This window comes from Camelina sativa, chromosome 14, assembly GCF_030686135.1.
Source record: "Camelina sativa cultivar CO46 ecotype springtype chromosome 14, ASM3068613v1".
NCBI lineage: Eukaryota > Viridiplantae > Streptophyta > Magnoliopsida > Brassicales > Brassicaceae > Camelina > Camelina sativa.
This window is the reverse complement of record NC_141893.1, coordinates 26,300,183-26,322,139: the sequence shown is the minus strand read 5'-3', so window position 1 is coordinate 26,322,139 and position 21,957 is coordinate 26,300,183. Positions and strand designations below refer to the sequence as shown.

Sequence of the window (21,957 nt, the reverse complement as noted above, 5' to 3'; positions counted from 1 at the left end):
GGCTGACTTATTACAAGAAAGAAACTAAACGTAAACAAATGATTTATATTGCTTCTCGGGTGAATTATTACAAGAAAGACGATGACAAATTGGCTGTTTTCAAATATTAAGTTCTAGATATCTATGTTGATGTGAAAACAAGGTGAAGAATAAGGTGAAGAACATGTAAATCCTTTTTGAACAAGGTGAAGAACATGTAAATCCTTTTTGCACAAGATGAAGAACATGTAAATCCTTTTTGAACAAAGTGAAGAACAAGACGAGTAGATAAAAAAAACATTTCATTTTCTCTTTGATGATAATGATATGGAATGATTCATCCGACGTCATTTATTAATTAATGAAGTGACAAATAAGCCACCAAACTAACATGTAAATCAGCCTAATTAAATCAATCATCAAACAAAACTATAAGTTAGTCGCAACATTAATTAAAAAACAAAAAAAACGGCTGAACTGAAAATCTTAATTAACTCAGCCGTATCTTTTCATAAGTTGGCCGTAATTGCACGTTATTCTAGTAATTAATCTTTTACTACTAAATTAGCCGTAAAATGACCAAGTTTTCTGATAATTCAGATCATTAAAGCTGATTTATGATACTTACATGTAAATCAGCTGTAACGATATCTCATAAGTAAGTTGTTGTTAATAACTTAGCTAGCCGGAGAAAGTTAATTCAGCCGTGTTGAAGTATTACTGAACCAAATTTTTGACAAATCAACCATCGGGTAAAAACTTAGCCGTAACTCTAGGCTCACTGACAAATCAACCATCGGGTAAAAACTTAGCCGTAACCAAATTCTTGACAAATCAACCATCGGATAAAAATTTCATTATGTCAGCCGTAACTCCAGGCTGCGTATGCTCTTAAGTCAGCTGTTTGCTCATAATTCAGTCATTTCCTTTAAATCAGCCGTAACTCAGCTGACATGGCCACTATAGCGCTTTACGGCTGAGTTATTTAATACACGTCAGCGATTTCTTATGTGGCAAGACACTTTGTCTGATGTGGCAATAACATTTTTTATAATTACGTTTTTTTTCCTACAACATGCAACAAGGACACATTGTGTATAGAAAATATACACGAAATATGATAGTAATAAAGGAAAGATTTGTATGGTTCTAGTAATATTACTTAATTTTTGTGACATCTGAGTAAATCTCCCGAAAGAAAAATCTAACTCTATCATATAGAAAGAAAAAAACTGCTCTAGGTAAGCTGCTTAATAACATGATGTTAATATGATAAAGGGATATATATAATTATCTAATTATGTGTATATGAAATAAATTGACATACATATATACTTGCATGGTAACACACAGATATTGATGTCATAGTAATAATTCTTGTTATATGGAGTTAATGTCGTTTATAAAGTACAGTTATGGTACTGATATTTCGAATTTTATATATATGTATATATATATATATACATACATTTTTGGAGACATTTATGAAATAAATCCTCAAATTTAATTCTATTTACAATCATGCCATTGGCATTAAATTTTATATTTATTTTTTACTTTAAATAATATCAAATTTAGAATCTAATTGAAGAAAATTTTCTCCTATTCAATATTTTACCAGCACCCATTAGCATTAAATATTTTATATAATTAATCTATTTTTCTAAAAAACTGTACTAAATATTAAACACAATTGATTAACCGTAGACAATAATAACAGCCTAGATTTCTGATTAAACTTCTTGATTTAAAAAAACTTTACAAAAAACACTCCACCATTTTAATCGACTTGCACAACTATAAATACAAAAGTGTTAAATGATATAGAGATAAAACAATAAAAATTACAAAATCAAATTATAGTATACTCATATAATTATAAAAATAGAATATATTATGTAATACTATTATCTCTACATTGTAAATGAAAAAGAAAAATCACAAAAAAGTATATTTGTTGACTAAATTAAATTTAATGAACATTAAGGATATCTTAACTATATAATACACCACTTCATGTTGATAATGGAAGTTATACACTACTTAATATATTGATGTAAAACTACAGTAGATTTAAAAAATACAAAAGATATTATTTACATATATAGTTAATATAATAAATAAATTTTGTATTGCCTTTCTAAATAAAAAATATAGTCCCGCGATGTACCGCGGATGAATATGTAGTTATATAACTATTTTTGATGTTAGCCTTGAATCCATTTTCATTTCGACATGAATTTCATCGGAAAATCTGTCACGAATGGGTATGTATATCATTCTCACGTTCTCATTATCACAAAGAGGTATATATATAACATGTTAAAACCACAAAACAATCTTGCATTAGAAATGTCTACTCGTATCTATAATACTAGATTAAGACCCGTGCTAAAGCACTGGTTGAAATTTATTTTATTTATATTGTAATTTTTTATACAATATAATTTATGTGATTGTTTTTAAAAGTTTTTTTGGATCAAATATTATGCAATAAAATCATATGTTAAATATGATGGCTTGAAAAAGACATTTATTTTGTGAATTTGGTTTTTAAAAAGCGAGTTATTATATTATGAGTAATTTAATATATTGTTATACTTTTTGTTTTAATATACTTGGTTTTCTGAAATTCTTTCATATTATAGTGACATATTATTGACATTGCTATAACAAACTAATTTAGAGTGTTTATTGTTTCTAACTTTAATATCAAATTTCAATATTTTAAAAACATTTCAAAATAAATTATTTAAATTTTATTATATTATATAAAATTCAACAAAAAGTATGAAATTGATTTTAAATATTCAAATTTTGACCCGTTACTCAGTAAAAATTTTAATTCAATAGATATTATTTTTAAAGAATAATATTAATAAAAATTGAATATTTTGTAGATTGAATCATTTATATTTGTTTTTAAAAATTCAACTTATGGTATATCCGGAAATAAAACTATTTTTTTAATTATAATAGACTCATATATAAAAATGAGAGGTGAATTATAATAATAATTAACAAATTAATATATTAAGTTAGATATCAAAGAATTTTATTTGATGAATAATTTAATAAATCAAATTAATATGGTAAGTTAGATGATATCAAATGATTCTTTAGAATATTCTCTTTAATATTTTTAGAAACAATAAATCCAGACTATACAAATAATATAAAACTTATCTATAACTTATTTGTAACCACCTTATTAAAGTTATATAGTTTACAAAACAATGTTGTGTACTTCCGTTTTATTATATAGGGGATACATCAAAAGTTCCTGTATGCAGTTTAGGTTGAAGATACAAACTAAGTTACAAGTGTGTATGCACAATGACTTACTGAATTCATGTTTATGCATGAAATATTTTTGGAAATTGGTTAGAATATTTCTTATGTTTTCATGGTTGCGCAGCAAGTGTTTGCGACCTTTTATAGTATAGTATAAATATATTTTTGACATTTTATTTTACAGAATTTCTTTCAGATTGGTAGGTAGGTATAAATATGAACAGTGAGGTAACATGTTCGAGTCTTTCTATGACTTCTTTTTATACTTATTTAATTTTTTCACTAATTCATAAACCTAAATTTTTTTGGACTTGTGACCATCTATAAACTGATCTGCATTAGCTCTGAATACAGTATTAGTAAAATGTTGGTGAAGGGGAAACATAAATACTATCTTAATACTATTAAAAGTGAAATACATTTTGAAAATGTCCGAAATTATTCATCTATTTACGAAAATCTGCCACTCAAAACAGTCTTTGAAAATTTTTCATTAAGGGTACATTCGTATTGACACTCCTAAAATTTCTCTCAAACAATACTATTTCGGATAAAACTATATTCGGCTTTGGAATAAGTCAATCGGATCATGAATAAAAGGACGCGGATCTTACTTGGATCTTTTTATATTATTTTTAGGAATATATTAATTGCAACGGTTTTGTTTTTGGAAAACAACGTTAACTTTTCCCTCCTATAATTTAGCCATTTGTTAACTACTATTATGGTGAATGATAGACATCTTTATCAAATATCTTTTAATATCTAATTACCATAAGATTACTTTTTTATTCGTTATTCAAATTTAATCTGTATATATTCTTAACCTATAATTATTGCTTCCTAAAATATTGATTTTAGATTTTCTCAAATGTAGAGATATTTCTTCGGAAAATAACGAGCGAGCGGATGGCTATTTGAAAAGCAAGCTAACAGTTTTTTACAGTATATTATTTAATACGACCCATTAACTATGAATCCCAAATTTTTTGGTATATTACCTAAAATTAACTAATAATTATGAAATTTCGCATATATGCAAATCATAATATCGGATACTAATTAGCTTGGTGATTTAGTTGTTTTAGTATGGAAAAACTATTTCATATACATCAGCTACTAATTTCCGAAACTTTTCACTAGTCCTATATTTTTGGAAACTTATTTAGAAAATTATAAAGCATAGTCCAATTCAGATGCTAAATTAATTGCATATAGAATATTAATTCCAAAAAAAAAAAAAAAAGAAAAAAAATAGGGAAAATCCTCCTAGATACGATTCCCGAGAAGCTTCTTTTAATCATGGTTTCCGACGCCGGCGGGGCCTCTGCTCGCCGGCGTCGGGATCTCGTCGTCTCAATCCCTACTAGTCTCCGATTTAATTATCTTAGTGTTCTCTCTTGCAAAAAATTTCCCCAATTTTTCTCTTTTGTTAACCCTTCTCGATCTTTTCTGTCCTTTACCCCTGAACCAAACCCCGACCACAATCTGCCCCCGATGTTTTTCTTCTCACCCCAGACGGCTTGTGCTCGGCAAAACTCTTTGCATATTTCGGGCAGCCGCTTCAATTATCCCTCTCCTTGGAGTTTGATTGAGAAGCTAGGGTTTTCCCCAGTGGACCTAGTCTTCAAAATTGATTCAATACTCGGTCATCGTCTGTTTCCGATAATCCTTCACGCACTGGAGATGTTGTTTGCACTGAAAATCCCTCTGTCATGCTCGGGCAGACTTCTCCTTCAGTCCTCACCTTGGCAAATGGTTGTGGCCCTAGGGTTTTCCCCAGTGGACCTAGCTTCCAACCTCGAATCAAGAATCGAACACCGGCTACTCTCGCCGATCTGTAACGCACAGGAGCTGCTCCCTGCTCTGCATAGCCCTCTGCTTTTTCCGGTCAGTCGCCGCACCAACTCTCCTCATCGGTCTCTGATTGTGAAACTAGGGTTCCCTTGGGTGGGCCTTGTACATGATGTCGGCCCGTTAAGCTTACCAAGCGCAAAGCCCACATCTTCAAAATCCAGGTCCATTAACTATGCACTTTTGCTAAACCTGTTTCTCCCTCCTTTGTCTCTTCGTTATCTTGGTGGTAAGGATAGAAGCCTCCTTCTACACCGTATATCGACAGCTTTGGTTTGGGTCCATGAATGTCAATTGCAATTCCTGGTACACAGCAACCCCTCGAGAATCAATTTTCATATTAGCGTTTGGCTATTGGGAATTCTGTCTTTGTTTTCTCACAACATCAATGGCGAGAGAAAGATCGGCATTATGACTCTGCTTCTACGGAACGGTGGTTACCGAGATTTTCTCAACCCCATGCTCCCATATCTCGTGATCACTGAACCTAAGTAGGTACAATATTACTAATTCAGGGATATTTTCCACACAATGGTTGCTCGAGAATCTATTTCTCTTGTTGACGCCCAATTTTAGCCAATGGTGTGATCAAGTTTACGAACTCTATGGATCCCATTTGAGTAGAAAATCATCATTGTTGCTGTGGCGTCTCTCTCATTCCTTGAGAACCTTGGGTATAGTATCCCCATTGGCTTTGACCCATGAATCCTTTGGCTTGATGTTCTATGGTAATTGGATATTGTTTCCAATTTGTCCGAGTTTAGTCTATGGATTTGGTTTGAACAAGGTCAATCTCTACTTTATGGCAATTCTACCAAACATCTTTAAGCCCCAGAGCTCCACAAACCTTGCTCGAAAACTTGTCAAGCTACCACCTCGTGTAGGCTCTCTCACACCGGAGAGAAGTTCAGCTTTGACTCCTTCATTAACGCCAACAAGTCTGATGACAATGGCAATCTCCTCATCCGTTGGCTTGTCCATGGAAGAGTTATCGACAATCTTGATCTCACATGTACCAACTCCTCAAGAATTTGGCTCAAAGCTCTCAAGAATCTATTGTCGATTAATCCTATCTTTTCTTTGTCTCTATGTTGTTTTTGGCATTGGGGAATGCCCTCTTATCTTGTATTCAAAGCTTTGTTGTAAGAACCTTGTCCTTTGATTTATGAATGCAAGTGTTGTGACAAAAAAAACAATAGAATATTAATTCCATAACAATCTGTAAAAAAAAAAGATATTCTCAAATTTAAAATCTAGCGTGATCACAAACCTATTCTCAAATTTTCTATCCACCTAACCCCAAGAGACTATGACCTCTATAAATAAGTTTTTCAATACCAAAAAATTAGCACATCAACTGATTTTACCTTTTAACATGATAAGAGAGCATTTCCAGAAATCAATGGCCCTTCATTTTCTTATATCAGAGAGTAACAACCTTGCAAAGTCGCATGGATAAATGGATAATGTAATGTCAGATCTATCCAAACAAAATAAGAAAGATGGATCTGATGACTCTACTCCTGCTCCTGTTATTAATCCTACCAAGGCTCAGAAAAATGATTTGGTTGTTCCACTTAATGACTCGCTGCTATCTCAGATGAGAGCTCCGATGAATTTGATCTTGGTACTGAACCGTTTTGTCATGGTCTTCGAAAGAAAATGAGGTCTACTCGTCTTAAACCTTATGCTACTTACTCTACATGTCACGCTAAAACCCTCATCTCTCTCAAGCCTACGTCTTCTCCAGCATCTTCAGGTACTTATTTCTATCCTATAGCACATTATGTATCATGTGACAACTTTAATTCTGACCATCAAAAGATTTTTGCAGCATCGACTATGGTCGATGAACCCATTACTTATAAGGAAGCTGTTCAAATACTAGAATGGCGTGAAGGTATGCGCAAAGAGATAGATGCTTTAGAACTTAACGAGATTTTGGCATTTGAACATCTGCCGCCTGGCATCAAAGCTCTTGGTTCTAAATGGGTGTATCGTCTTAAGTTTAATTTGGATGGTACACTTGAATGGTATAAGGCGCGGTTAGTTGCACTTGGTAATCACTAGAAAGAAGGTGTTTATTTTTCTGAAACGTTTGCACCTATTGCTAAACTATAAACAATTCGTACCTTACTTAGTGTTGCTTCGGTTAAGAACTGAGAACTTTACCAAATGGATGTTCACAATGCTTTTTTACATGGTGTTCATGACGAGGACATCTACATGAAACCACCTCCGGGTTTCCTTCCAGCTGATCCATCTCTTGTATGCAAACTTTAAATGTCTATCTATGGTCTTCTATAGGCCCCTCGTTGCTGGTTTTCCAAGTTTTCTACCGCTCTTCTTGACTATGGGTTTTTTTGTTCTCACAAAGACAATTCTATATTTACCTATAAACGTGGAGCGTAGTACTTCATGTACTTTTCTATGTTGATGACTTAATCGTTTGTGGTGTTGATTATGCGGTTCTCGCATTGTTTAAAGCCTATTTGAGTCGGTGTTTCAAGATGAAAGATCTTGGAATGTTGAAGTATTTTCTTGGCATCGAAGTTTCTCGGGGACCTGATGGCATTTTTTATCTGAACAAAAATATTGTCTAGATATTATTGATGAGTGTGGTATTTTAGGTTCTTGTCCAGTTGATACTCCTTTGGACCAAAATCATAATTTGTTATCTTCTAAGAGGGAATTGTACTCGGATCCGATACAATATCGTTGTCTGGTTGGGCGTCTTGTTATCTTACTTATACTCGCCATGAGCTGAGTTATGTTGTAAACATTCTTGCACAATTCATGCAGACCCCGCTTGTGGATCATTGGGATGCTGCTCAACGCTTGGTTTGTTACTTATATTCTGCAGCCCAGACAAAGTGTCGTTCTTTCTTCCACGGCTCCTCTTCAAGTAAACGCCTATTGTGATTCTGATTTCAATACATGTCCAACTACTAGGCGATCTCTTAATTGTTATATAGTTATGCTTGGCGAATATTGGCTCAAGGAAGCAGATTATCGAGCCATGCCTATGACTTGTCGGAGCTTTTGTGACTCAGGGAAATCTTACAGTTTCTTGGCGTGGAACACACTCAGCCTATGTGTTTACTTAGTGATAGTCAAGAAGCTCTTCAAATCGCCACAAAATCAGTATTTCATGAACGAAAGCATATTGAGAGTGATTGAAAATGCTTATATTTCTACTCATGAACAGTCGGTTGACATCTTCACTAAAGCTCTAGATGTGATCAATTTCGATATCTACGATCTATGTTGGGCATTCTGAACTTACACGCTCCATTTTGAGGGAGAGTCTTAGGGAAAAGGATATTTTCCATGTCTTAGTTAATATATCGTAAGTATATTTTTTACTTGTGTATCAAGTCTAGTGTACCAATATATACTATTTATTTATCTATAATAAAGACAACACATTCTCTAAGATTTACACAAGGCTCCAATTAGAAGGGCAACGTGACTGGGAATATAGTTCGTTTTTGGAAGACTATGGAGATTTAACTATAAGTCTTATCGTAATTCTATGTAATATTCAGTCTACTGTTTAGTAGCAAGATTTCAAAAAGATAAATTCTTCTAAAGGAAATGGGCTCGGACCTCTCTGTTGGACGGGATAAACCATTACTAGTTTAAAGAAAATAAATGAGAAATATCATACCTTTTAAGTATGTTCGGTTCTTTCGAGAGGATGGTCGCTACCTATCAAGATATTTTTGCCTTTGTATATGAATGATGTGAGTTTTTTATATTTTAATTCAAATTATTATAAGATATGTAACCTGCATAGTTTATGTTCTTAATGCATGAATCTATTCGAGAAAAAAAAATAATGCCTCACAATTAGTGCCAATAAAGATATGGAATGATAGGTTAAAATAAACAGAGAGGTTACAATCAAATTATCAACAATCACACCAAATTGGTCGGTTAGGTGAGTGACAAGTATATAAACTTCAAACTAATTAGGTTTTGTTGAGTGGTTCTTCCGCTACTTCCTGCAAACGCTGCGTTTGCGGGTGGTAGCGGTTGCTAGCGATTGGTACCAATCACAAAAACCTCTTCCAATCGTTTCCAACCGCTTGAAATCACTGAATTCTAAAAACTGCTTTTCAAAAGCATTTTCGGTTGCGGGCAATTGCGGTTGAAATTTTTTTTTTTTTTTTTTGAACTTAAAAAAATCAATAATAATAAAATATTTATTTTATATATCTTCTATCTAACTATTTTACCCATTAAGGATGAGAGAAAATGAAGTACGGATACGATTGAGGAGATTAGAAAATAATTAATTAGAAGAAAATAAGAGTCCAATTAACAATAACCCAGAAAACTTTATGTAAATTACAGCTCCACGGAACTGCATTACAAAAATCGTTATGTGAGAGTCAAGAAAACTAAAAATATGTTTCTTCCAAAATCAAGTACATTGGTATTTCATAATTTCTTTACTTTGGCCTTTTGATTCAGTGTGAGGAACTTATTGAGTGTGTGAGATTTAAGAGAGAAGATCTACGATTTAAAGCATATGTTTTATCATTTATCATATTACTTGATTAAATTTTTGGTGAAAATCAAAATGCATAAAGTAATAAGTATTTCAATATGAAATTTATTTGTTTTTTTTGAATAATTATTTTAGTATTTTTTAAATCAATTTTAATTATAAATCAAGTTTAATAAAAATTTTGGTGTTTTTAAACACTTATATAATTATATATTACATTTATTAGTTTTAACCGCTATTGCACCCGCTGGTCAACTAGTCGTAAAACTCCCGCAAACGCACACATTTCAAAACGCTAAAGCAGTAATTCAAAACGCTTAATAACGCTTGAAACCACAACTACCCACTTCCATAATCTCCCGTAACCGCAACCGCTGCGTTTGAACCTGTGACGCCTGTGTCCTGAGAAAATATGAATTATTGGAGTTTATATTGAGAATTAGAGTAGATTCGGTTTAGTTTCCGGTTGGTTTACTAATTAAATCAAAGGATGGTTTAATTAATTCTGGTTTAGGTAAATATTGGTTTAATTTAATTAAACCAGAAACTCTTTTTTTTTTAATAAGAGAACGCCTCCTTTTGTGATTGTCGACATTGGTTGCTCAGAGAAAGAGAGAGATCTGGTCGATTTGTTGTGAAGGAGAAGGAGAAAGAGATCAACAAAGCTTTGTGTTAGAGAGAAGGAGAAGGAACAGGATCATCAGGGTTTGGTAGAAGGAGGATCCGACTGCTCAAATCGTTTTGAAAGGTATTGATTTTTGGTAGGGTTGTATCTAAGAGATTTTCGTACACTCTCCTTCTTACAGAAGTGAATTTGAGATAATATTCTAGGAGATATCGGTAGTTTCGTGGGGCGTTTCTTCTCAGTCGCGGATTGAGACCAGCGGGGGTTTCGGGATCGATTGCGGTTTCATCTGAGATTTGATCGTGCTGAAATTTTGTGGAAAGCTTATGGGCGTCTAGGCCTTGCTTTCCACTGGAGGGATTTAATAGTTAACAGTTGGTTTTTATTTTAGGGTTTCGTCTTTAAGACTATTATTTTCTGATGTTTATGTCCAGTTTGCTTCAAGGTTGCTTTTGGTTGTGTGATTTGTTGGAGGACGTTTCTGGACTGTTTCAGACGCAAGGAGAGTTTCTCCTGGTTGTTTTTTGTTGTCAGAATCAGCTTGATAAGGTGATTGCGTGACCATGAGCTTATCTGAGCGATTGGATTGTATGACTTAATTTGTGTGATGATGTGTAGGTGTGATAAATGTGTTATTGGATATTTTGTTCAATGGTTGGTTTGTTATGTTTTATTTGTGGTTGTACTCTTAATTTGTTTGTGTATAGCTCGTAGATGGGAGGATTGCCGTATTTCTGGTAATACTCACGCATCTCATTGTATTTGTGGTGCAGGTAATGTATAGTATGGAATCATGGCGATGAGTGGGAGGATGATATAGGGTCTCAATTATTGTGTTGTGGTTATGTTAGTCAGGTTTATGTGTTTCCGTTGTGCATGGTGATGGTTGGTTTTATGTTGATTGGAGTTGTAGATGCTGTTCTACAGTTTGGGTTGTAATTAAATATTATGAGATATTTAATTATATTATTATTAATATTATAATTATTATTTTTTAAAAAAAAATGGGTTGAATTGTTTTAAAACCAGTCATGCCCTAAGTTGGTTGGGCTTATCACTTCTGTATACTTTGAAGCCTACAAAAATTTAGGTGTTTTTCTTCTCAAAGTGTCGGCTCACTGTCGATCTTGAGGACCTAACATGAAACAGCACTGCAGCCCATTTAGGATTATTACATTACGTCTTTTCAATTCATCTGGGATTACTGTTTAAAGTCGTAACAAATAATTGTCAACAAGTAATTAACATTTGAAGCTAGCCCAGTATATGCTTTAATTCCGGTTCAGTTGTCTGAGTTATCAGTTTTATATACGCTTAAACCATATAAACATGGGTCTTAAATTATTTGTAGGTTTTTTAAGACCCATGTTTATATGGTTTAATGTTGAATGTTGAATGTTGAATGTTTATATGGTCTTAAATTCAGTGAAACATCAAACCATCAAGAGAACGGTTTTTATGTGAGAAGTCACACCAGTGAACATACATATTTTTAGTTTTCTCATTACAGTTCTAGGCTGAATTGCGTTGACGACCCATCAAAATCTTAGAACCATCACCAATCTTGAAAACGTTTTATGTTATGCAGGTTGAAAGATACTTTTGGAAAGAGTTCGTGATTTTTTTGTATGACCAATACTAGTCGTAGGAGTCCAAATAGTAATCCTCGTTCTATTAAAAGATTAATTGTCCGAGAAAGTAGAAAGTCCCAAAAATATGAAGATTCACCAAATAAGAATAGTTGGACCAGGAGAATTAAGATTGTGAATCTCAATTCTCAATATATGTGAAATTTTCTAGGGTGAATTAATGTTTTGAGTAGATAGAAGAACTCTCCGTACTACCAATATAAGTTATATAACAAATAAAGAATAATTTAGTTACTGAGAATCGGTATGATGATGTTTAATTACAACAAATAGCAAAGGTATAACTTTAAAAAGTATTTCATTATTTAAAAAAGCAAAATAAGATTAGAAAACGATTTGGTTATTCAATCGGGCTTTCATTACTTAAAAAAGTATGCTATTGTTTATGTAATATGTTTTGTTTGTTATAGACATTCAACTTATAATGTATTTTTTAACAAAAACAAAATTATAAGATATTTATTTGATTTCTGTCACATACAGTGTGAAAGATATTATTTTACGAGTGTTAACTCACTAAATATGTTAATCACTAGTTTAATTCATCTACAAAGTTATAAGTTAAATATTTCAAAGTTACCTTAATAAAATTAGGTGCTAAATTTCATGGTTTATGGACTATGGTATATATCCATCGCTTTCTAGTTTCTCTACCAAGTAATTAATTTGCCTAAACAAAATCAAGATCCGGTTTGCGCTTGTGCGTAAGGCTGATTTTGTAATATATGAATCTAAAATAACCATAAAACCAAGATTCGGTTTGCGCTGGTTCTTTATCATTGTAGCCTTGTAGGCAGCTAGTCACTTATATATCGGCCAGAGCCATCCTAAGTTCCAAATATTTAAATGTTGGGATATAGACCAAGTCCCAAATCTGAAGAAAAAATTATCATTGATATATAAAGAGTTAGGGTCAATATACTAATTGCCAATTGGTTTTTAGTTGAAAGCCCAAGATAATCCCAAATTTAACATGGTATCAGAGCTCAAGGTTAAAACTCTGGTGAACTTAGAAAAATGGATACGGATATGCCTATTGTTAACCCGAGTAATGGGACCCAAAAAGGGGTTTATTATCGATCCAAGTGAGATCGGTTCGAGATAGAGTTATCATTGAGGAAGCGTGATAAGATCCCATATATGGTCCTGGATTTGAAAGAGAGATTGTTGGCATACAAACCAAGTCCCACAGCTGAAGTTTGAAAAAATTATCATTATTCATTAATATGTAAAGAGTTAGGGCCAATCTACTAATCGTCAATTGGTTTTTAGTTGGAAGCTCAATATACTCCCAAATTTAACATTAAGAGGGGGTATTCAAGTTATATTTTACAGGATTTGGTAAGATTTTAATATTTTAGAATTTGAAAGATTTAGGAGATGTTTAGAAGATTTGATTGTGTTTTAGATTTTTTATATTTTTCTTTTTAGAAAATGAGATGTAATTCTATGAGATTCTACGAGATTTTTTTACTAAACTTTGAGTGATTTTAAAATATTTTACAAAAATAAATAATAATAAAAAAAATCTATGCATCCTGAGAATTGAGAAACAACACGTTACGATGAGAGAGAGAAGCAAACAACATGTGATCTGATATTTTAATGGTTCTCTCTAGACAAGAACAAAAATAGAGTAAGGAGAGAGAGAAAGAGAAGCAAACGTGAGAGAGAGAAGCAAACATGAATTATTGAAAGATTATAAACAAGAAACGTTGACTGCTCATTTGTTTGTTTTTGTTTTTAATTGAAATCTTTCAAAATTCTACCTCAAAGGGTATGATTTTGAGATGAGTACTTTTCAACTAAAAAGAAATAAAAAAAGTCTCTTAGAATCATTCAAAGTAGCATTCTAAAAAAAGTTGTGATATTTTGAATAACAAGAGATTTAAAGTTGGATTTATAAACTATTGATTGAATAACAAGAGATTTTGAATTAGTTTAAAGGACTTTATATAAATCTTAATTGAATAACATAGGATTTCATGATATTTTTTAAAATCCTCAATTGAATAATAAAGAATTTTAAAATTACTTTAAAATCCTTTAAAATATAACTTGAATACCCCCTCTAAATTTTGTGTGATTTTGAAAAAAAAAAAAAAAAAAAAAAAAAAAAAAATCTATGTATCCTGAGAAACAACACATTATGATGAGAGAGAGAAACAAACAACACGTGATCTGATATTTTAATGGTTCTCTCTAGACAAGAACAAAAACAGAGTAAGTAGAGAGAGAAAGAGAAGCAAACGTTGACTGCTCATTTGTTTGTTTTTGTTTTAATTGAAATCCTTCAAAATTCTACCTCAAATGGTATGATTTTGAGAGGAGTACTTTTCAACTAAAAAAAAAAAAAGTCTCTTAGAATCATTCAAAGTAATATTCTAAAAAAAAGTGATATTTTGAATAACAAGAGATTTAAAGTTGGATTTATAAACTATTGATTGAATAACAAGAGATTCTGAATTATTTTAGAGGACTTTATATAAATTTTAATTGAATAACATAGAATTTCATAAGATTTTTTAAAATCTTCAATTGAATAACAAAGGATTTTAAGAATACTTTAAAATCTTTTAAAATATAACTTGAATAGCCCTCTAAATACTTAATAGAAATTTTGTTGAGAATTTTTTTTAAAGTTGATATAAATTTCGTTTTAGGTGAAATTAAGTGTATTGTGTAGTTTTTATTGTACTCCCACTTTTCAAACTCTGTATATGTTGAATACTGTTGTATTGGATTACGTACAATATGCGTAGTGGACGGTATAATAAGGAGGAATGGAGGATGATAAATATAAAATAGTGAGAGTGGCCGCAAACAATGTATCACTGTATTATATCATTCACTGTGAACAATATCGTCTACCGTATTTAATATCTCCTATATAATAAAATGGAAGTATACAATATTTTTTGTAGACTATATAATAAATATATTTATGATTTTTTGTTATAAACTTGTAACATAGGTATATCATAATATATAGGTTAGTCTGATTTTTGGTAAGTAAGAATAGTATGGTTTTAGTTAATTATAATAACATATAAATCAATTATAGGTAACATTTCAAAAGATAAGGAAATCTCTCAACCTAATTAAAACAAAAATATGTAATTCTTCTTTAACATTTATTTTATTTTATATTTAAATTATTTTAATTTTTTATCTAATATATTTAGTTAATAAAATTTATGATTTTTTCTGCATATAATGTAATTTAATTTTTTTAAAACAGATATATATTGCTCAACTGATGAATTAAAAAATATACAAAATGCCCTACATCATCTAAAAAAACTAGGCAAAGATTCAAAGTCATATTAATAAAAACGAGACCAAAATGATTCTGAATACGAATGAGCAGAAACCTTGATTTATCAGGCATTGAAATTAAAAATTTTATGCATTTTACTATGGTTCTTTATTTTAAAGAATTTCAATTTTTAATAACTTTAAAAATTCAAATGTTTAACTTTTAAAAAATTTAAAGATTATTAATATTTCAATTATTAAAACATGTATCTTTTTATAAAATGTTTAAGATATGAATAATATTTAAACTTTATAAGAAGTTCAAATATTATAAGTATTTCAATTTCTAAAATAATAAAATTTATTCAAACATTTTAAATTTTAATAATATATACGAATTAAAATAACAAATGACGGGTTATATGGCAGGACATATTTGAGTTGATATTAATAGAAAATTAAAATATCATTAATTTGGTGCTACACGGGTAAAATATCATCTCATTATTTTGTGAACTTTATAAAAACTTTAAAGATTATTAATATTTCAATTATTAAAACATTTAATTTTATAACTGTTTAAGATATTAATAATATTTAAAATTTATAAGAAGTTCAAATATTATAAGTAGTTCAATTTTTTTAAAAAGAAACTTTATTAAACCTTTTAAATTTTAAAAATATATTTAGATTTTTATGAAGTTTTTTCTACGGTGTACAACGAATTAAAATATCACACGACGGATTATATGGCTAGACATGTTTGAGTAGATATTAATAGAAACTTAAAATGTCATTAATTCGGTGCTACATGGATAAAATATCATCTTATTATTTTGTTAACAATATGAATATTAGATTAATAGACGTATCTAATTAAATCGATTAATTAATACTGTAACAAAATAATTAATATGCGATATAGTGTAGGTTAAATCATATAATTAACAATAAAAATACAATATATAATTTTAAAAATAAACAAATCAAATAAAATTAACAAACAGAAATTAATATTTTTATCAAATAACTTAAACTGCAGTGTACTGGAGGTCAAAATCTAAATATACTAGAATAGATCTTACAAAATAGATGATATTTCATAAGTTATATTCAACATATGATTTCATAACATAATGTTTGAGCAAAAAAAATTAAAACAAATAAAACAATTATATATATAACACTTTAAATAAAAATTACAAAATAAATAAAATAAATGTTAATCCGTGTTATAGCAGGATCCAATTCTAGTTTATAAAATAAATTGTCTCACGTAATCAAAGGAAATGGATTGCCACGTGTGGACAACATGCACGTGCCTACGATAGCAAATTTGTTTGGTTGGATTGCAATACGAATTGGTAATGATTGATGAATATTATTATGGCACCGATTGCTCCACTTAAGAGGTACTCTCGACTTCATCACCTATCTCTTTTGATTCAATCATTCTCCCTCGTCCTTTTTTGACCATCCCAATTTCTCTAACTCATGATCTATTTATAACACAAGATTGCCAATGCACATCTTACTTTTACAACATTTTACGTGAACGACAATAGTAGATAACTAGTGCCACGACTCTTTCCCAAATCTCACACAGTTTCTTTTTGACCTATATTGAATCATTGATGAATTGCAAGCATACGTACGTTAAATAAAACTCAGTAATAATGTCGTGATCTAGCTAAAATACTTAAATATACGTTTAATACTTAAGTTCAACACACTAATACGTTGTAAAAATGAAAATAACATACTACTTTGTTTTGGTTTGAACTTTGAAGTATTGTTATTTTTGCTAAATCATGATATTTTCTTAGTTTACCTGAGACATGAATTATAAAGAGAAAGTACAAGAATGTGTCTATGGGTGGGTTTATTAGTGTCAAACGTGAAATGATTACCCCCACGCACCATCTCTAGATGGAATGACACTTGTCCTTTCACATTTCCATTTAACATGATTGTCTTTTGTCATTTGTACTAGCTTTTTATTTGTAACCAACATTTAATTTAATTTTTCAAAAATCTGAATTATACCCTACTTTGTAAAACATCGTTATTTCCGACAAGACTCCACATTCCGAGAGGCAATTAGGATGGGTCAAACCCTTCCTTTTAAATAGTATTTCCACTATTCTTAATAAATTGATGTTTTGGAATATTTCTTTGTTTCACAAAAATTATTTTTTTTATTTTGAATTAATTAAAATTTTAAAATTAATATTTTGTAAACTTTAAGATATAATCGTTAAATAAATTTAAATTTCTACATTGTTATTGGTCTAATATTAAATAATATATTTTTAGTAAAAGAAATAATGTATTTTAAAATCAGTAATTATTGTTTTTTTTTAAATATGTAAAATCTTCTAAACATCAGTTTTTTAAAAACAAATAAAGTATCGTTTAAAAATTTTAATGAATATTTTTTATAAACTATTCATTCCAGTTCATTAAAAAAAAGTTCTAGATTCATATAGTATAACATTTTTCTTAACACATCATATTATTTTACTTCTCTAATTAATAAGTAAATTAATAGGAATAAATTTAAATTTTTTATTTGAAACATCCTAAAATTACGAACTCACATCCTCTGCAAATAAAAATAAAAAATATAAACAGATATTTCTTATGAAATATATGTAATATATGATGAGACAACTGTAGCGATATCATATAACCTCAAACAAAACTTTATCAAAATTATTTTTGAGATTGAGCAATAAAAATAATACAAAAATCAAACAGAATTAAATAAAGAAAACGAAAAAAAAAACAAACAAAAATAAGAAGTATATAACTTTCAATATTATAACCCAAATAAAATGTTTTGAACTTGATATGTGGAATGGAGTGGATTGAAGGTTTTGTAGAGTTGTGAAGGCATTTTAGTTTGTTTGGTGAACCATGAGCATCTCATGTGGAAATCCATATTAATTTATGAAGTTTTTAGAAGTTCAATTTTTTTCTTGTCTTTAACCAAAGACGTTTACTGATGGTCAACTATGTAGTATAAAATAATTCATAAAATACTTAGAGAAAACCGATATGTGAATTAAATCTGTACGGACGGTTACATACTAAAAATACCCATTACATTTGGGAAATGAAGTTCTACAGTTCCAATGTACAAGAGAATAACAATACAATTACACTGATCTTAATTGAATGAGACTCTTGACATTATCAAACCAAACCATACTTTTGTATTAATATCGAATAAACATAACTTGTGAACTAATAATTTTATCGTTATTAGAATAAACCATGAAAAATATTAGTGCATTATAATATTTATAGCCTTTTCTTTTCCGCATAAAAGTCTGTTCTGGTTCATTATAAACTACCACTAGTTTAGGCAAAATCCGTATCTTAACAAAAGTAATAAGAGCAATTTCGAGTATTGGGATTGGAAGATACCTTTTTCACTTATTCATTCTTCTTCTCATTCTTCTTTTCACTAAATAAAGTAGTTGAGACTTGAGAGCCACCGAAAAGCATTAGACATCCTATCATTAAAGCTAACTTTTTTCAGTGTTTTATTTCTTAAATAATATCTTGAAATAAAGAAATGTGAGAGAGAGAGAAATTTTGTCCCTACAGCTTGTAGAGTCAAAAAGATTGTCAAGCTTTGGTTTGTAAATTTCTGATAAATCACATGCATTTGTTCAAGTTTGATCCCAAAAAAAAAAAAACATTTTCAAACCTTTATTCTGTAAAAGCAAACCTATTGGCTCATAGGCCAATATCAATCTCAATGAATAGTGAAGTCTTTTGATAACACAAATTTATAACATACTGGGTCTGATTGGTAACGTATCCAAAGCTGTACAGAAAAGCTGTAAGCTGGAGCTGTAAGCTTTTACGGAATAGTGCAAAGCTGTAAGAAAGAGCTGTACATAAAAGCGGTACAAAAAAGTTGAGAGTAAAATTTTTAATAAAGTGTTTAGTAAAGTTTTTGTGATTGGTAAAAAATCAAAATTGTACATTTGTACCGCTTTGTTTTTGGTTACCAATCACACCCACTATTATTTTTCTAGTGGTTCATGTCCCTCAACATTCCGCCTAAATTATAGGAGGTCAAGATATACTACTATAGTAATTATACTCTCTTCTCCTTATAAATGAATATATTAAAATATTAGTTACATATATATTTTCACACAAAACACTTTCTTAATTATAACTATTAACTAGTAAAAGTTCAGTAAATTTAGTTATTTCAATAATATTTTTTTTTTTTTGATAAACCCTATCGGCTGATCCGGTCAGCCCTGATAGAAACGCACTGAAGTGCTTCAGAGTGGACTACTCCCCGAAAGGCCACCACACTGCCTATCCCCAAAGAATCTGGGTTAGTTCTTTCCAACCTTTCCCCAATTCTCTCTTACCACTGAACCACATTTGTGCGGGCTCAATAATATTTCTTGAAGTTTGCTATTAGATATTAAATTAATTTGTATAAAAGAGTAGGATATATTAGATATTTGGTGGTTCCTAAATTAATTTTAATTAGGTGTGGTACAAATATTACATATAAATCGAAATAGTGCTCCATGCAGACATGAACACATTACACGTACGCAAATATTGGATCGGATTGGTAATGTACCCAAAACTGTATAGAAAAGTTGTAAGCTGGAGCTGTAACCTGTTACGGAATAGTGCAAAACTATAAAAAAGAGTTGTACATGAAAACTGTACCAAAAAACTGAGAATAAAGTTTTTAATAAAAGTTTTAATAAGGCTTTTGTGAATGGTAAAAAATAAAAGCTCTACAAAAGATACAACTTTAATTGTGTTCACCAAGGCCATTATGTAGTAGACACACGTACGCATATCTATACTCACACAAGTGAAATTTTCACTTTTTCAAGAAATAAAAAACAGAGATCACTATCTTCAATTAGTTTCAAAATTTGTTCTTTATCAATTGCTTTAATTTCCGAGTATTTTTATTTGCAATAAAGACAAGGAGATTTTAAATGATAAAAGTCAACCATATCCCATCATTTGGTCTTTGGTTTCCCGACGTCCCACTTTTGTAAAAATCATCTGTTCATTTTCCATTCTTTTTCTTTTTCCTACCCAACTGGATATCACCAATTATCATCATACACTAACAGTCTAACACTATCAATTTCACACTTCTCTTCTATATATATGCATAAGCTAAGTCCTGTAAAGAGAAAGGCATAGCATTTGACATTTCCTATATATAAAAAAAACAATGAAAGTTCATGAGTTCTCTAATGGGTTTTCTTCGTCGTGGGGTCAACATGACTCGACATCATCCCTTAGCCTAAGCTGCAAACGCCTCCGACCTCTTGCGCCGAAACTTTCTGGCAGCCCTCCCTCGCCTCCTTCTTCTTCCTCCGGCGTCACTTCCGCAACTTTTGACCTAAAAAGCTTTATTAGACCCGATCAAACCGGTCCAACAAAATGTGAACACAAACGAGACCCTCCTCAAGTTAGTTCCCTTACTGTACGTTACAATTTCATTTACATACTTCTCTTTTGTTTGAAAAACAAAAAATAACGTATATTTCACTCTAGAATATTTTTGCATAATCGCGGCATACCTAATACGTTGACATTTATAACGACGGGGGTGGTTCCTTTTTATTATTATATATTTTTCTTTTAATGTATGATTCTTAACAAAAGTATTGAATTATAATGTGTGGGTTCAGTTGGAAACGCCCCCGGGAGGGACAAGGTGGAACCCGACTCAAGAACAGATAGGGATACTTGAGATGTTGTACAAAGGTGGAATGCGCACTCCTAACGCTCAACAAATCGAGCATATCACATCGCAACTCGGGAAGTACGGGAAAATCGAAGGGAAGAATGTGTTCTACTGGTTCCAGAACCACAAAGCCCGTGAGAGACAGAAGCAGAAGAGGAACAACCTTATCAGCATAAGTTGCCAAACCAGCTTCACGACCACTAGTGTCTCTAACCCGAGTGTAACAACGAAGACAAGAACATCATCATCACTAGACATCAGGGTATGTCTAATATCTTATTCTTAATGAACGATTTTTTTTTATAGTTCTATTGGTTTTAATTAACAATATTTAAGGATATTTTATATGATTGTGTAGAGAGATTCAATGGTGGAGAAGCAGGAGTTAGTGGAAGAGAATGAGTATAAGAGGACATGTAGAAGCTGGGGATTTGAGAACTTGGAGATAGAGGGAAGAAGAAACAAAAATAGTAGTACTATGGGAACTACTTATCATAAAATCATTGACAATGTAACCCTCGAGCTGTTCCCTTTGCACCCTGAAGGTAGATGAAGATGAGGCAGAAAATTGTGGAATTCTTGTGTAGATCTGGTTTAGGTTCAGAGGAAGCAATTGGTATCTAGAATTTCAAAAGAAAATAAGCATAATAATAAGTTTCTAAAACTACAAAATCTACTTAAGAATTCCCTTATTAATCTGTGAGTCTGATGTATCATTGTAGATTTTTTTTTTTTGCGATGTAATCATAAATGATGATGCTTAGTTTAATTAGCTCATTTCTTTTCGTCTTTGTTCGTAACAAATTCACTCGTGATTTGTTGTACTCTCTTAATTATGATTGGTCATCTACGTATTCCACGCTAGATTGTTGCTACGTATAAGGAACGTTTCATTTATCGAATTTTCTAAATAAAGACACATTTAATGTTGTTAAAATAATATCTCCATCCTACGAACGTACAAGAGTAGTAATAATAGCATTTCCAATGAAATAAAAAGGTGATTAGACCTAGTATATTC

General features: G+C 30.8%; 1 protein-coding gene across 2 annotated transcripts; it reads left to right on the top strand.

Moving 5' to 3' along the window:
- Nucleotides 1–20,301: 20,301 nt before the first annotated feature.
- LOC104742227 (WUSCHEL-related homeobox 4) lies at nucleotides 20,302–21,713 on the top strand. 2 transcript variants are annotated; one of them, XM_010463206.3, is made up of 3 exons: nucleotides 20,302–20,657; nucleotides 20,881–21,198; nucleotides 21,295–21,713. In XM_010463206.3, exons 1-3 carry the CDS (start codon nucleotides 20,418–20,420, stop codon nucleotides 21,487–21,489), a joined length of 753 nt encoding a protein of 250 aa, XP_010461508.1. In that variant the 5' UTR covers nucleotides 20,302–20,417; the 3' UTR covers nucleotides 21,490–21,713. The 2 variants fall into 2 exon arrangements, with proteins under 2 accessions (XP_010461508.1, XP_010461506.1); XM_010463204.3 differs by having other exon boundaries at nucleotides 20,325–20,672.
- The last annotated feature ends 244 nt before the right edge of the window (nucleotides 21,714–21,957 follow it).

Coding starts and splice junctions, on each gene's coding strand:
- LOC104742227 (XM_010463204.3), top strand. CDS start 20,418: ATGAAAGTTCATGAGTTCTCTAATGGGTTTTCTTCGTCGTGGGGTCAA. Junction 20,673..20,880: donor CTCAAGTTAGTTCCCTTACT/GTACGTTACAAT, acceptor GTGTGGGTTCAG/TTGGAAACGCCCCCGGGAGG. Junction 21,199..21,294: donor CATCATCACTAGACATCAGG/GTATGTCTAATA, acceptor ATGATTGTGTAG/AGAGATTCAATGGTGGAGAA.